This window comes from Rhineura floridana, chromosome 3 (genome assembly GCF_030035675.1).
Source record: "Rhineura floridana isolate rRhiFlo1 chromosome 3, rRhiFlo1.hap2, whole genome shotgun sequence".
Taxonomy (NCBI): Eukaryota; Metazoa; Chordata; class Lepidosauria; order Squamata; family Rhineuridae; genus Rhineura; species Rhineura floridana.
In genome coordinates, this window is record NC_084482.1 from 130,890,615 (window position 1) to 130,908,206 (window position 17,592).

The 17,592-nt window shown below is 44.3% G+C and overlaps 1 protein-coding gene across 3 annotated transcripts in view; it reads left to right on the forward strand.

Annotated features, from left to right (window-relative positions):
• Positions 1–17,592, forward strand: part of PARP3 (poly(ADP-ribose) polymerase family member 3) — a 43,287-nt gene that overhangs the window by 1,940 nt on the left and 23,755 nt on the right. For 2 of the 3 annotated variants that reach the window (XM_061617918.1, XM_061617916.1), the window contains exons 2-3: positions 10,569–10,828; positions 11,522–11,647. In XM_061617918.1, the coding sequence (XP_061473902.1) occupies positions 10,628–10,828; positions 11,522–11,647 (327 nt within the window). In that variant the 5' untranslated portion in view covers positions 10,569–10,627. Of the gene's footprint in view, positions 1–9,639; positions 9,723–10,568; positions 10,829–11,521; positions 11,648–17,592 lie in introns of those variants that run through there. The other variant, XM_061617919.1, reaches the window with a different exon arrangement.

Consider the following 17,592-nt stretch of genomic DNA (forward strand, 5'->3'; position numbering starts at 1 on the left):
TCCTTTGGATTGTGTAGATTGGTTTATAGAACAGGGAGGTACTCATAGTATGGGTTGTTTTTTATCTCTCTCAATTGTGCTAAATGAGAACATTGAAGGACAGGATTTTCTACTAAATCTGGACCAGATTCCTCCATTCAGGGTGCATATCAAGGATGCTCACATGAGGGGAAAGTCAAGCTGCTGCTGCCTCTCATTTGATATAAGTAGCAAAGGTTTTGTAGTAAAACTGGAAAATGTGCATGTGGTTGGATCCTAGCATGCTGTCCCTCGAATACAGTAGCTTGCTATACAGGTAGGCTGAGCCCAGGAGCCTTGCAGACATTGAACAGTTTACCACTCAAATCATTTTGTTCTGTGTTCAAAGGCCACTGGTGTGTCTACTATGTCTTTCTGGAGCATGCATGTGGACCAGCACGTATCCTGTGTGCATCTTTTGTCAGGGGCCTGTGTTGTCTATACAAGTGCATGATCAGACTTTGTATTTCTGTCTTCAGGCATGCTACAGAGATATAATGTTATACTGGGAGATGATTAGATGCAGACCTTTCCTTTCCAGTCATGTCAAAACCTTGCATCATTCTTGGTACCTGGCTTTTAGAAAAAATGTTTTTGTTTGCTCCTTGTGGTTAAACTCCTCACATACCCTGTTGTCACTGACTAGCCCAGGGGAGGGGGACCATCAGCCTATGGATCCTTATTTAGTTAGTTAGTTAGTAAATTTATATCCCGCCCTTACACCTAGTCAGAGCCCAGGGAGGCAAACAAAAACTCTAAAACATCTTAAAAACAAACTTTAAAATATATTAACACAAAAATCTTTAAAAAACATATTAAAACAAAATATTTTTTTGGCTCACCAGGGGGTCTAATGTGGCCCCCAACACCATTTTCTCTGAACCATGCCCACCTGTCAACCAGCTGATGTCATTGGATGGCATCACTTGATGATCAGGGGGCTGAGATTTCAATCCTGCTGGGTGCTGCTTTGCTAGTGTGTTCCCTGCAGGGAATGCACTAGAGAAGCAGACCGCTGCAAAGATCAGGACAGAAGTCTCTGCTCCTGAGCTGGTAAGTGGAGAGTTCAGTCCTTCTGGGTGCTGCTTCGACCACACTGGGGTTCAGCTTTGACAGGTGGGTGAGATTGCCCACCTATCAGTCCCCAGAGGCCATAATGTCAGACGATTAACAAAATGGGTGGCGCTACCCACCTGTCAGAGTTGGCCCATTGGTTGGTGGGGGAGATGAAGATCTGGCTGACCAGGCCAAAACGGTTCCCTATCTCTGGTCTGGACCCTCCACATGCTCTCTTGATGTCATCCCCTCCCACCTTCCATCTCCCCTGCCATTAGCCTTCATTACCACTACATAATCTCTCTCTTTCTCTTTCTGCTCTCCAAGTCCTGTCCCATCTCTGTAATGCACATGTGAAACATTTATGATGCATGTATGTATACTTTTTTAAAAGCCTAGAAAGGATCAGTCCCTCTTGTGTGCTAATGCAGCAACTTACACATTCATGCATTGTTATTGAAATAGCATGAACACTGTGCATATAGTTTAAGGTTATGACTCATCAGGAAAAAATCCTGCTGTCATTGCTTGAAATAAGTGCAAGTTAAAAGTTTACTCCTTGCCTGTCCCTGAGACTGGGCTAGCAAATCAGAATGTATAACAGTTGGAGTGATTGACAATGATACAGGTGATGGGAAGCATAACAAGTTTCAGGCAAAGGTTCTAGATGTCCTGAGCTTGATTTGTTAACTTGCCAGAGATGTAGAGACAAAAGGTAAGAAGGCTTCCAGAAGCATTTTGCAATAGAGCTGTAGGATGGTCTGCTTTCCAAGGAATGGACTGGAGTGATTAGGAAGGAGAGAGCTTGGGGCTGTGTGTGGTGTGCAGGCACAATTATGAGTCAGCCAGAAATGGGCATTTGGTGCTGGGTCTACGCAGAAGTAGTGTGGCTGTTTGCCTAGGGTGTGGGCTTTTGGCCTAGTATTAGAGTTAAGACAGCATGTTTGAATCAACATGTAACAAACCTAGATCCTTATGGGACCTGTCAAACTGTATTAAACGCATATATAAACACAACTTTGAAACCAAACAGAGAATGAGAATTAAATAGGACTAGAACTCTGGTTAGCCAGCAGAATGGTAGGTTTCAAAGGGGCTTCCCCTCTGCCCAGTGCCCACCAATCCAATCTCCTCCCCTCCCCTTCCTGCCCTCCTCCCCCGCCCACCTCCCCGTCAGTTTCACATATCCTAAGCATGATTGCACAGGAGTAAATCCCACTGAACTCAAAAAGCATGCAAATGATCAAACCTGCCCTCCCCTCCTCCTCCTCCCTCCTATCCCCTCTCCATTGCCCCTTCCCTATCCCTTCCTTCTCCCCCTCCCCTTCCAATCCCCTCCTCCCCCTCCTTTTCCCCCATGGTCAGTTTTACCTATCCTAGGCATGATTGCACCGGAGTTAATCCCATTGAAGTTAGTAAGCATGAAAATGATCAATCCGCTCTGCAAACTTGCACAGGATCCCATTTCTTATCTCCTGGACTAAAAAACAGGGAATCGTAGAATCATAGAATAGTAGAGTTGGAAAGGGGCCATCGAGTCCAACCTGCATATTCACTAATAATTCACTAATAGGCAAAAAAAACCTTGCGGTTTAAGAATGTACCTATAGCCAACAGATATTTCTGTCAACCTTTAAAAAGCAGGGAAATTGGGCAGCTATAGTGAATGCACCAGGGGAGCAGGAGACCTGACCTCCTCTCTGAAATATTGTACTGCCCAACACATTTGTAAAAATGCAAATACAATTTAAATTGGTCTTTCACAGTCCAATCCACTTCCTGTGGAGCTTGGAAGAATTTGGTAATATGTGCCTCTGAGCATATGATGAGTGGTGGCAACACCTGCAATCAGCCCAAATAATAGAAACAAGACATGTGCTGTGCTGATCTTGTTTTTGCAGGGAGGAAGCAACATTATTAAGACAGTTGATAGAGTTCAGATAGTCACTTTACATATGTTTGATTGACTTTGCAATTTTAGTGACGTTTCCTATAGTAAATCATTCTCTTTTTCTTCTGTTTCTGTGAATATGTGAAGTACAGCAACACTTTGCAACACTAAAAAAAAGCTCCAGAAACAATTGTGGAATAATGGCATTGACTGTTCTGCAGAATAGTTTCCAGTGGGCATGAGGAGTGTCTCAGTTTGCACAAGATAAAACAGTGGGAGGTGAAATATATTCTAGCAAAATTCTAGGTGTGCCAAGTTTGTTTTTCCAACAGCTGGATTCATTGCTTACGTATCAACATATTGTAATCTGTCTGATTTTACATCAAACTGCAGTTTCAGATTCAGCTGTTAATGCGCCCAAAATAGAAATAGAGCATAATGTCCAGTTTGAAAGACAAAAGGCTATCTTCACCATAATATGACATCGACCAATAAAAAGACTTTGAAATTAATAAAAATAAATTTGACACAGATTTCTAGGATGAATAATGAAAGAATATAATTTTCTAGATTAGATTCTCTGTAGAAACAGTAGTAACAGAGAAAAGAGGCAAAGTAAGAAGAACACCAACAAACATACAACATTATATAACTCTCCATCTTTGGAGATGGCGGGTGTTGCCACCATTCACCATATGCTTAGAGGCACATGTTACCAAATACTTCCAAACTACACAGGAAGTGGATTGGACTGTGAAAGACCAACCCAAATTGTGTTTGCATTTTGACACATTTTTAAGGCAGTACAATAGAGAGGAGGTCAGGTCTCCTGCTCCCCTGATGCATTCACTATAGCTGCCCAAATTCCCTGTTTTTTAAAGGTTGGTAGAAATATCTGTTGCCTATTAGTGAATACATAAATCTGTGGTGTGGCTGAATTTGGAATACTGTGTACAGTTCTGGTTGCCTCACCTCAAAAAGGATATTGTACAGTTGGAAAAGGTTCAGAACAGGGCAACCAGAATTATCAAGGGGATGGAGCAATTCCCTATGAGGAAAGGTTGCAGCATTTGGGGCTTTTTAGTTTAGAGAAAAGGTGAATCAAAGGCAACATAATAGGAGTATATAAAATTATGCATGGCATGGAAAAAGCAGATAGAGAATAGCTTTCCTCCCTCTCTCATAACACATAACTCATGGGCATTCACTGAAGTTGAATGCTGGAAGATTCAGGACAGACACAAGAAAGTACTTCTTCGTGCAGCACATAGTTAAACTGTGGAATTTGCTCCCACAAGAGCCCAGGGGTGTAGTTGCCTGGGGTTGCGGGGGGGGGGGGAGGTGTCGCAGACCCATTACTTTTTTGGGAGTAGGGTCCCAACCAGGTTCCTATGTATGAGCCAATCAGCATGGAAATGAATCATGTTAGCCATTGAGAAGAGTCCTTGTCTGCTGACTGGAGCCAATCAGAGTGAAAGGAGGTGAGTCAGCAACTGAGAGCTACTGTGTCAGCCACTCAGCCTCCCCTTTCATGCTGATTGGCTCCTAGGGACGTCTGTTATAGTGGAATGTGGACTTGCAAAATGACAGGGAGAGCAAGGGAGACAAGGGAACGTTGAAAAGGAGCTGTGGCTGTGAGAGGTGTGGCGTGTCTATCATGAAGGGACCCTGCACTTCTGAATTTGCCACTTCACTACTGCAAGAGGCAGTGATGGCCACCAGCTTGGATGGCTTTAAAAATGATTAGGCAAACTCATGAAGCATGAGGCTATCAATGACTACTAGCCATTATGGCTGTGCTCAGCCACCATAGCCAGATGCAGTGTGCTTCTGATGACCAGTAGCTGCAGGAGGGAAGACTGCTCTTGCACTCAGGTCCTGCATGTTGGCTTCCCATGCGTATCTGGTTGGCCACTGTGAGAACAGGATGCTGGACTAGATGGGCACTGGTCTGGTCCAGTAGTCTCTTCTTGTGTTCTTGTTTGCTATGTTCTTATAGTTCTTAAGGCAGCTCCTTTTCCTCTGTCGTGATGCGGGTGGGTATAAGAAGGACCCACTTCCTTTCAGAAGCAATAGCCAGCTGTTTTTAACAGGTTAGCTGTTGCCTTAATCTTCCTAGCAACCAACCACCAGAACACTGGGCTTGTTGAAGACCTGCTCTGCAGACCTTACTTGGTCCCTTAGATCTGCATGCAGTGTTAGCTGTCATAAGAACATAAGAACTTAAGAAGAGCCTGCTGGATCAGGCCAGTGCCCCATCTAGTCCAGCATCCTGTTCTCACAGTGGCCAACCAGGTGCCTGGGGGAAGCCCGCAAGCAGGACCCGAGTGAAAGAACACTCTCCCCTCCTGAGGCTTCCAGCAACTGGTTTTCAGAAGCATGCTGCCTCTGACTAGGGTGGCAGAGCACAGCCATCATGGCTAGTAGCCATTGATAGCCCTGTCCTCCATGAATTTGTCTAATCTTCTTTTAAAGCCATCCAAGCTGGTGGCCATTACTGCATCTTGTGGGAGCAAATTCCATAGTTTAACTATGCGCTGAGTAAAGAAGTACTTCCTTTTGTCTGTCCTGAATCTTCCAACATTCAGCTTCTTTGAATGTCCACGAGTTCTAATATTATGAGAGAGGGAGAAGAACTTTTCTCTATCCACTTTCCCAATGCCATGCATAATTTTATACACTTCTATCATGTCTCCTCTGACCCGCCTTTTCTCTAAACTAAAAAGCCCCAAATGCTGCAACCTTTCCTCGTAAGGGAGTCGCTCCATCCCCTTGATCATTCTGGTTGCCCTCTTCTGAACCTTTTCCAACTCTAGAATATCCTTTTTGAGATGAGGCGACCAGAACTGTACACAGTATTCCAAATGCGGCCGCACCATAGATTTATACAACGGCATTATGATATCGGCTGTTTTATTTTCAATACCTTTCCTAATTATTGCTAGCATGGAATTTGCCTTTTTCACAGCTGCCGCACACTGGGTCGACATTTTAATTGTGCTGTCCACTACAACCCCGAGGTCTCTCTCCTGGTCGGTCACCGCCAGTTCAGACCCCATGAGCGTATATGTGAAATTAAGATTTTTTGCTCCAGTATGCATAATTTTACACCTGTTTATATTGAATTGCATTTGCCATTTTTCTGCCCATTCACTCAGTTTGGAGAGGTCTTTTTGGAGCTCTTCGCAATCCCTTTTTGTTTTAACAACCCTGACCAATTTAGTGTCATCAGCAAACTTGGCCGCTTCACTGCTCACTCCTAATTCTAGGTCATTAATGAACAAGTTGAAAAGTACAGGTCCCAATACCGATCCTTGAGGGACTCCACTTTCTACAGCCCTCCATTGGGAGAACTGTCCGTTGATTCCTACTCTCTGCTTTCTGCTTCTTAACCAATTCCTTATCCACAAGAGGACCTCTCCTCTTATTCCATGACTGCTAAGCTTCCTCAGAAGCCTTTGGTGAGGTACCTTGTCAAACGCTTTTTGAAAGTCTAAGTACACTATGTCCACTGGATCACCTCTATCTATATGCTTGTTGACACTCTCAAAGAATTCTAATAGGTTACTGAGACAGGACTTTCCCTTGCAGAAGCCATGCTGGCTCTGCTTCAGCAAGGCTTGTTCTTCTATGTGCTTAGTTAATCTAGCTTTAATAATACTTTCTACCAGTTTTCCAGGGACAGAAAAGCTAACTGGCCTGCAATTTCCGGGATCCCCTCTGGATCCCTTTTTGAAGATTGGCGTTACATTTGCCACTTTCCAGTCCTCAGGCACGGAGGAGGACCCAAGGGACAAGTTACATATTTTAGTTAGCAGATCAGCAATTTCACATTTGAGTTCTTTGAGAACTCTCGGGTGGATGCCATCCGAGCCCGGTGATTTGTCAGTTTTTATATTGTCCATTAAGCCTAGAACTTACTCTCTCGTTACCACTATTTGTCTCAGTTCCTCAGAATCCCTTCCTGCAAATGTTAGTTCAGGTTCAGGGATCTGCCCTATATCTTCCACTGTGAAGACAGATGCAAAGAATTCATTTAGCTTCTCTGCAATCTCCTTATCGTTCTTTAGGACACCTTTGACTCCTTATCATCCAAGGGTCCAATTGTCTCCCTAGATGGTCTCCTGCTTTGAATGTATTTATAGAATTTTTTGTTGTTGGTTTTTATGTTCTTAGCAATGTGCTCCTCAAATTCTTTTTTAGCATCCCTTATTGTCTTCTTGCATTTCTTTTGCCAGAGTTTGTGTTCTTTTTTATTTTCTTCATTCGGACAAGACTTCCATTTTCTGAAGGAAGACTTTTTGCCTCTAAGAGCTTCCTTGACTTTGCTCGTTAACCATGCTGGCATCTTCTTGGCCCTGGCGGTACCTTTTCTGATCTGCGGTATGCACTCCAGTTGAGCTTCTAATATAGTGTTTTTAAACAACTTCCAAGCATTTTCGAGTGATGTGACCCTCTGGACTTTGTTTTTCAGCTTTCTTTTTACCAATCCCCTCATTTTTGTGAAGTTTCCTCTTTTGAAGTCAAATGTGACCGTGTTGGATTTTCTTGGCAATTGGCCATTTACATGTATGTTTAATTTAATAGCACTGTGGTCACTGCTCCCAATCGGTTCAACAACACTTACATCTCGCACCAGGTCCCGGTCCCCACTGATGATTAAGTCCAGGGTTGCCGTCCCTCTGGTCTGTTCCATGACCAACTGATCTAGGGAATAGTCATTTAGAATATCTAGAAACTTTGCTTCTTTGTCATGACTGGAACACATATGCAGCCAGTCTATGTCCGGGTAGTTGAAGTCACCCATTACTACCACATTTCCTAGTTTGGATGCTTCCTCAATTTCATATCTCAAGGTCTCCCTGAGCATTTTGATCAAGGGGACAATAGATCGTTCCCAGTATTAAGTCCCTCCTGGGGCATGGTATCACCACCCACAACGATTCTGTGGAGCAGTCTGCCTCTTTTGGGGTTTCGAGCTTGCTGGATTCAATGCCTTCTTTCACGTATAGAGCGACTCCGCCACCAATACGTCCTTCCCTGTCCTTCCGATATAGTTTATATCCAGGGATAACCGTATCCCACTGGTTTTCTCCATTCCACCAGGTCTCCGTTATGCTCACTATATCAATGCTCTCCTCTAAGACCAAGCACTCCAGTTCTCCCATCTTGGTTTGCAGGCTCCTAGCATTAGCGTACAGGCACTTGTAAGCAGTGTCTCTCTTCAAGTGTCTTTGGCACTTGTGGTTTGGCCTGTGGTAATTTTGCTCTTCTGAATTTATATCCTGTGCCCCTGCTCTCACACTGCCTACTTCTAGGCCTACCCCTTTTAAAATTTCATCATTTCTTTGGTTTTTATCCCGGGGGGAGGTTATTCCGAACCGGACCTTTCTCAGCTCCTGTCGGGTTTCCCCCCTCAGTCAGTTTAAAAGCTGCTCTGCTACCTCTTTAATTTTAAGTGCCAGCAGTCTGGTTCCATTCTGGTTCAAGTGGAGCCCGTCCCTTTTGTACAGGCCCGGCTTGTCCCAAAATGTTCCCCAGTGCCTAACAAATCCAAACCCTTCCACCCGACACCATTGTCTCATCCACGCATTGAGACTGCGAAGCTGGACCTGTCTGGCTGGTCCTGCACGTGGAACCGGTAGCATTTCAGAGAAAGCCACCTTGGAGGTCCTGGCTTTCAGCATCCTACCTAGCAACCTAAATTTTGCTCCAGGACCTCACGGCTGCATTTCCCCATGTCGTTGGTGCCAATGTGCACCACGACCACTGACTTCTTCCCAGCACTGTCTACCAAACTATCTAAACGACGGGCGATATCCGCAACCTTCGCACCAGGCAGGCAAAACACCTTGCAGTCTACACGCCCATCACACACCCCACTGTCTATGTTCCTAATGATCGAATCACCCACTACAAGGATCCCTCCAGCCCCTGGAGATATATCCTCGGCACGAGAGGATAGCTGCTCATCCCCCAAGGAATGGGTCCCTTCTAAGGGATCGTTTCCCTCTTCCTCAGCTGGATGCTCTCCTTCCCCGAGACCATCGTTGTCCATGATAGCAGGAGAGCTATCATCGTTGGAGTGGGACACAGCTATAACGTCCCTGAAGGCCTCCTCCACACACCTCTCTGCCTCTCTCAGCTTTTCCAGGTCCGCCACCTTGGCCTCAAGGAAATGAAGTCGTTCCCGGAGAGCCAGGAGTTCATTGCACCGAGACCACACCCACGACTTCTGTCCAACAGGCAGATAGTCGTACATGCTGCAGGCGGTGCAAAACACTGGAAAGCCCCCACACCCCTGCTGGCTTCTTACCTGCATAGTTTTGTTTAAGGTTTATTACGTCAATGGGTTGGAGACTGCGGTTTAGTTGAGGTCAGGTAACAGATGGGCAGAGTGGGGGGCCCTGGCCTCCTCGCCCTGCTGCCGAACTCGCTCTGCTGCTTAACTCGCCTTGACGCTTGGTCAGCTGGGGCCTTGACGCTTTGTCAGCTGGGGCTCCCTCTAGCTCGTGGAGCAGGCTCCCTCGCTAGGGTGCTCTGACTTTATATGTGTGGCTGGTTCCTCCCAGCTACTGCTGCTAGCCAATGATGTATTACTTGAGGCTGATGGCTATCAGCTGGGGCTTAACTCTTTAGTATTCTCTCAGGCTTCCTTCCTTTGAAGGCAGGAAGGCAGGCTTCCTTCCTGAGCGAGGGGCGGGGCTGTTTAAGCTTTTGGCTGCTTTTAATCTAAGCAAGGGGCTGCGCCTTCCAGGCAAGTCTTTTTTGTTTGTTGTTTTCCCACCTAGAACAGCCTGACCTTTCTTTAACCTAGGGAAACACAGCTTGTGGTTGTGTTTCAGGAAGGCTGAAGCTGCCCTTTTTAGCAAGGACTGAGCTGACTCTCTCCCTGTATGTATCAGTGGGGTTTCCTTTTCCCCCTTCTCTCCGACTGGAATTTAGCCTTGTTTACAGTGTCCCCTGAAGCTTTCCTGCTAGGGTGGTGTTGAAAGCTAGCTTTCTATAGGCTTTCTTCTCCTAGGATCTGTCTCCTAAGATATAGGTTCTTTCAGGATTTGGCTCCTAGCTCAGGGTGACCTTGGGCTGCCCTTATTTCTTATTGCTCTGAGCTGTTTTACTTCAATTAAATAATGGAATAAATGGGAGCTGTCTTCAGGCATTACCATTAAATGTTATGAAAATGGGGAGGTGGGGGGATAGCAACTCCTCCCCCAGTCATTTCTTTTGCCCTCAGCCCATGGAGAGTGTTGCGACTGTGTGAAGTGAAAAGCCTCCTGTATTTGTGGAGGCTCTCTGTGCATTATAGAACCTTGGAAAAATCAGGCTTCTAAAATGTGCAGGGAACTTCACTGAATACAGGCAGCTCCTGGTTACAGACAGTCCCCCTCCCTGGTATTTTTATAAATTGGAATGGCAATGCCTGAAGATATCTAGTGTTTTTCCAACACACTATATTAGTAGATAGGTCCTCTCCCAGTTCCCGCTTAAACCAAACCAAAGAGATCCCTCGTCATTTGGAGACTGAAGCTTTGAGAGACCTCCTTAGTCTCCTAGGTCTGTACATGCAAAGAATTAAGTTGTCTCCCGTCTTTTTTTGCAGTTGCATGACATCGGGAGCCTGACTCCTTTGGGAAGCAGCTTAAGACACCTAAGGGAACCATGCCCCCAAAGCGCAAGGCCCCTGCCCAAACCCAGGCAACAGTCAAGGGCAAAAAGGTGAAAGAGGAACCGAAGGTAAAGCCTGAACCGGAGGAAGACAGTTTCCGCTCCACCATGGAAGCACTGAAGGCTGCTCCCAAAGAGAAGCTCAAAGCCAGAATTGACTCTGCCTGTCAGCTGAGTCATGTCGATGATGCCAAGGTGAGAGGGAAGCTCTGGCTAAAGGGTTCTCTGTGTTTAATTTCCATTGGACACTGTGGAGGAAAGGGGCCATTTCCCATTTCACCTGACCCTGGGACAGGATGGTGTCACCTAAAGGGAGTCCAACTGCCTCCTGGGAGTATTGGGGGGGGGGAGTCCAGTGACGACCAAAGTACACATAGGATCTGCAGGCTTCTCTCTTCCGGAAGCTTTTTCTGTTGAGTTCTTTTGCCTTTAGTTAGCTGGGTTGCTTGTCCAAGTATATGAGGAGGAGATAAATGGATTGAAACAAAAATGCTCTGCCTGCCTCAGCTCTCCCCCCCCCCGGGGCATTAGCTAATAGGGATTTTCTGGCACAGGACTGGAAAACCTTCCATACTTGAGGACACCTTCTGCCAGTTGGACCTCTGGATAGATCCTTTAGCTAATGCTTCAACTCGGGTTGGGGATGCTATTGGAGATTCCAGCCAGCCTGGGAATTTACCCTTTTGGATTCTGGCCTGGAGGTTATTATAGAACATGCCCTGTTCGTTCTTGCAGTACTCTTTCATGTTTGGTCATTAATTGTATACCCGTTTTACAGATGTCAATTAGAGCCTGAAATGTAGCTATGCAGAGGTTGTTGTGGGTTGTGTGTCTTAAAAGAGGCGCATTCCTGTTGCCTATGTGCATTTGGTCCTCTTATGATTTTAGATTCATGAGGACTATGACTGCATGCTGAACCAAACCAACATTGGCCACAATAACAACAAGTTTTACATCATCCAACTCATAGAGCAAAATGGGAACTACAGCGGTTGGAACCGTTGGGGCCGCGTGGTAAGTATCTTGCCCATAGTGGTGGTGTTCTTTTATCAGCAATCCAGAGGAGAGAGTGGGACATAAAGTCTCTAAGACTGCCAAGATTAGCCACAGCCATGGCCAAGGATGCCTGTTCCTTGAATAAAGAAATAAGGTAGCGAGCACCTTAACCTTCTTAAAAGAAACCTGTATATTACAGCAGTGTTTCCTGAACTAGTGGTCAGAGCCATAACACACGGGGCCCTACACTCACTTGTAGTGCTCCTTAGCCATATTTATCCCTTAATATTCCCCAGGGTGGTAATGAGGTGAGGGTTGATAGGACTAGCACCAAGAATAGCTGAAAAATACTCCTGAATGACCATTGAGTGATGGGGGAGAGAGAATGAGACGGATTCAAAAGGTGTGAAATTCCTAATGAGCAGGAATTGGAGCTAACGAAAGGAATAGTTTCACATACGGGACACATAACTGTCAAGATCCTTCCCTTAGGCTCAATTTAAGTGATACAATAGCCCCTGGGGTTAAAGTGGATGTACAGCTGAGATGATCTGTTTCTGACTAAGGCTGGTATTGTGAAACTATTTACAAGGTTGTAAACACCTTTAACTTGGTAATGCGAATTCTCGCTTTGCTTCGCCTAGAGCTGTCGGTATATTAGGCAGAGTGTGTCAGCAGAGGCAGAATCTTGCCTTGGATAATGGTTGCACAAAATAATTCCCTTGAAACAATGTGTTCCCACTTCCAGTCAATAGGTTGATTGCCACATTGTGCAAATCTCCTGTTCTGGGTCTTCTGGGTGTATGTTACTGGGGGAAAATAACCCTCTTTCCAGTAGTATTAAAGTTGTTGTTGTTGTTGTTTCATTTATATCCTGCCCTTCCTCCCAGTAGGAGCCCAGGGAGGCAAACAAAAACACTAAAAACACCTTAAAACATCATAAAAACAGGCTTTAAAATATATTAAAACTAAACTTCTTTAAAAATATATTTTTTAAAAGCTTTAAAAATCTTTTTTTAAAAAAGCTTTAAAATCTACTTTTAAAAAAAGGAGATTTTAAAACATATTAAAAAGGAATTCCAACACAGACACAGACTGGGATAAAGTCTCAACTTAAAAGGCTTATTGAAAGAGAAAGTTCTGTGAATCCATGTATGCTCTTCTTAGATTACCCCCTTTTAACTCTGTTGTGCCCTCCAGATGTTGTTGGACTATAACTCCCATCAGCCCCAGCCAGCGTGGCCAGTGGTTAGAGATGGTGGGAGTTGTAGTCTACCATCTGAAGAGTACCGAGGTGGTCGTCCCTACTCTGAGCTAACAGAAGTACAACACATTTGTCGCTTTTATTTGCCCAGGCTTCTTAATATTGCAAAACATTTTAAATTAACAAGGCAGAACACAAGACAACAGTAGTCACTATATGTCTGCGGTGGGGAACTGCCAGCCTCTGGGCCTAATTAGGCCTTGGAGGTTGTTTTCCCCAAACCGTGGGCAGGTAAAGATGTGGCTGCAAAGGAATGATCGGGAGCTTAAATTCACTCCTGATTGTTCCATGGCAACCGAGGCTCCCTGTCAGTGGCAGAAAGCCCCACAGAGAACAGCCTCACCTAGGGAGCTCCTGATGGAGAACTGATGGGACTTTCAGCTCAGCTTAGCTGATGGGCACTGAGAGCCATCACTGTGAAGTTCAGTTGGAAGCTGTATGCATTCATATCAGCACTTCATCTTGGACAATCGAGATCAGGCAATTATTAACTGTTTCTTCCAGACTATTATGCCCCTTGCAACCACAAAATTGCACAACTCAGTTCTTTGGTTACCTTTTAAAATTACAGACTTGAGCTTGCAGTAAACAAATCAATACAGAGAATAATGACAGGAAATGATATTGATACTGTGTACTCTTGAGCAAGAAATGTTTACATCCTGTGCTGATCAGATTTTTAAACTGAAACATAATTCAGAAGTTGACAAGTATCTTTCCTAACAGATGTACAGTGCAATCCTATGCATGTCTGTTCAGAAGTAGGTCCCATTGGGTTCAGTGGGTCTTATTCCCAGTAAGTGTGTATATGATGGCAACCTGAATTAAACTCTTCAGTAGCAACTCTTAAGTTCTCAGGAAATGTCCCAATTTCCAAAGCAGTAATTTCACCACTTCTAACCAGGACAATAGTGTCAGTTGATAAATAGGCAGGGATGGGTAACCTCTGACCTATCAGATATTGCTATACTACAAATCCCATCATCCCTGACCATTGGTCATGCTGGCCAGGACCAATAGGAGCTGGGGTCCAGCACCTTCTGGAAGGCCACAGGCTTTCCAACCCTGCTATAGGGGAATCTTTTTATTTATTTATTTATTTATTTACTTTTATTATTTGATTTATATCCCACCCTTCCTCCCAGCAGAAGCCCAGGGAGGCAATCTTTTTTTCAGAAACAGTGTGCAACTTACAGCAGTCTTTTATTATAACCTGTGAGATGACAGAATCCCCAACATTTAGTAAGCCTTGACAGGTCCGCTTGTGCTAAGTTTTAGGTTAGGCTCAGAGCAGCTAGATCAAGAGATCATAGGTCTTTGATATCAAATATAACATGAATATATGCCAAAGGCTATAAATCAAGATTACTCCTACAACAGCTATCCTAGGATGCCTTAAGTTCAGCATTAAAGGCATGGAGAAGTAGATACCTTTTTTGTTTTGTTTCTGAACATTTAGATAATAAATGTGAGCAGCCCCTGTAAGTCTGGTTCTGAATTTTTCTTTGCAACAATGAGGAAAAAAAACACTTGCATGTCAGGGATTCCTTCAGAATTACTGATTTCTAGCTTCAGCTTTTGTTAGCCATACCATTACTGTGAACATAGTACGTTTGCTTCTTCTCCTGCCCCAGAAACCAAATGTTTGTATCCCCCCTTAACCAGATGCATAAAGTAGTTACAGTATTATGCACCATTCCGGATACATACAGGACCTGGACTTGGCCCTCCTATTTGCTGGATGCTGCTGCCTTCCGAGAGTTTCCTGCATAAGCTCTGTGTAAGCCCTGTTGCTTGGTTACTTGCACTTTTAGTTTGACATTTTTTGGGGGGGAATGGAAAGTTTTACCCATCACCATATTCTGGCTGCTTATCTGCTGATGGCTTAACTTGTCTGGTTGGAATCTCTTTGCCTTTTAATTCCAAGGGGAGAACCCTACATGGAAGCTGGTCATGTTTGGCTTAATCTGCCCCACACTCTCCCTTGGGAAGGGCTCCCCACTTAAAATGCTCTTTGTGCCAGACCTTTAGACCCAAGCTTATCCTTCCCTACCTGACAATGGGGCAGTCTGGGATTGCTCTCTGCCAGTTGTCTTTTCCTCCTCCAAGGCTCAAGTTTCAAAATGTTTTTGTTTCCTGGAATAGTTTGTCATATCTTGGCAGGGACTCTGGGCATGATAAATTGGCATGTGAGCTGCGCTGAGTCATCCCTTGCAATTATGCTGCCTTTTGTTTGTTCTTTTCCTTTCTCTAATTGTCATCACATGTGGTTCCCTCCCTGCTTGCTTTGTTTGCATACCAAATGCCCTTCTGTACTGGCCAGCACACAGAGACACGATGCTTTCTTCCTATCCTTGGCCTTTGAGGAGCAGACACAGCAACACAAACGTCTCTGCAGAACAAGGAGCTGAAATGATTGGTAGCTTTCTCTTATTCTAAGGAAGTCACTGATGGCTCTGATAGGTCAGTTGCAACTCCTTAGAGTATGGAGAATCTTTTCCTCAAGTATCTGAGCATTTCCTTGTGGGAGGAGTTGTAACATTAATTTGGAGACTGAGGAAGAGGAGGTTGCACTGCAGTCTCATTGCTGGCGTATTTCTGAACAGGAAAGTTCCTTGCATGCTGTTTCCAATTATACGTCCTGGAATTACAAAACGTTGCCACTACTTTTAGCTTACTAGCTCACATTAAAAATGTTCTTCCTCAGCTATATGTGGCCAAAGCAAAAATCAGAGGAAAATAAAGTTCTGGTTGCTGTTAAGCAGGCAGAGGCGAGTGTTCTACAAAACAATTAAATAGTGGCTTAATCAGGAGTTGCATTGATTCCATTTTGGCATTCCTGGAAGAATCAGGTTGTATAACTCCACAACTCTTTTGAGATTCTCGTGTCTTGAAGATGTGCTGTTACCTTCGTTCCCTTATCAGCTACTATGCCTGCAGGGCCACTCTGAGATGTGAGTGATAGGTGATGGGCCAGCATCCCAACTACCAGTCCCCAAAGAGGCCTGCTAGCAAGTTCCAATGCCACAGATAATCACTTCTCTTTTGCCTCAGTTGGCACTGGGGTGGCATCACTTAGCATCCCTCGTGGGACTGGGTTTGGTGCAGGTTCCTGCAGTTTCTGACTCTTTTAATACACTTGAAAAAGCTAGTGTGGGAATTGGCTGAGAAACTGAGCAACCTTGGGGGTGACTACAGTTTTATCAGGAGCGAGAGAACACTTTTCAATTTATATTATACAGTGTTCATTACAGCTTTGTGAGAAACTTCTTTTAGAAACAAAAACATCACCACGCAGTTGTGAGCTCACACATGCTTGGATTGCAAGATATCCTGGTTATATATTGTGCAATTTAATTCATGTGCCTTGATTGTCCTTTCTTATGCACATTTTATTCTTTGCTGTGTCAGCTCAGAATGAGTGGGGATTTATAGTGGACTACCCTCAAGTGGGGAGTGCTTGTCTCTCACCTTCCTAGATCAGCTTTCCAAAACAATAACACCCAAAACCCTCTTACTCAATTTGCCATGCCATCTTTTACCAGAATAGCTGTGAATCTGCACAGCAATTTGTTAGGAAACTTTTTTTAAAGCCATTCATCAGGTATCAAGCTTACTTGGCTAAACACCTCCCCTTTTGAACCAGGCAAACTGATAAAGAACAACATAAGGAAGGATATAAGGACAATACTGAGTCCATCTACATATGACTAACTGGAGTATTGGAGCCAATCCAAGATTTCAGTCTATATTTGTTCAGTTAAATAGTGAATCAGGTATTGGTAAAATTGAGACAAGCCATGTTCTAGTGGTGAATGGATAAGTTGCACAAGTGGTGGGATTTGGCTTTCTGCATCATGAGAGTGTATTATTATTATTATTATTATTATAATAGTAGTAGTAGTAGTTGTCGTTGTCGTTGTCGTTGTCATCATCATCCTGAGATCCCAGTGCAGGTTACAACAGTTTCAAGTACATCATTAAAACAATTAAATTAAAATCACAAACACTAGGGTGGGTCCTAAAAATATACATCTTGTGTGTCAAAGCTAGAGTAAAGAGGTATGTCTTCAGCAATCGCCAAAAACTACTGCAGGGAGAGTTCCACAACTCAGGGTCTGCCGCTGAGAATGCTGTCTCCCAGGCTGCCGCCACCACACATGCTTCTGAGGACAGTTGAGGACCCCCTCTGCTGATTGTGAAATCTATATGGAAGGAGGTGGTTGTTTTGCTATCTGCACCAGACTAAATCTTTGGAAATTGGCTTGCTTGTCTTCTGGAGGAGGACTTTAATCTAAATTGGGAAGGGAAATCACAGCATGCATATTGGCAATAGAAGGGGAACTTAAATAAGCAGCTCATATCTGATGATTGTACAGGCTGTGAAACCATTCACAAGCAGGATGGAATTTTGAGTAAGCTAAAAGGAAGCTGCTTTTAAAGTGAATACTAGGAGGAAATCTCATAGGTGCCAAGGAGCATCCAATTCAAAAGAAGTCACTTATGAATAATATGGGATAAAGTGAGAACCAAATAGAAGACAACAGATAAATTTGCACATTCACTCCCTGCTCCTTCTGGGAGGAAGGGTGGGATATGAATCAAATAATAAATAAATAATGTTATAATAGCATGGCTTTAGCTTGGTCCACGAAAAGCAGATGAATGAGCCAGCTAGCTTAGTCCCCACCTTATGGTA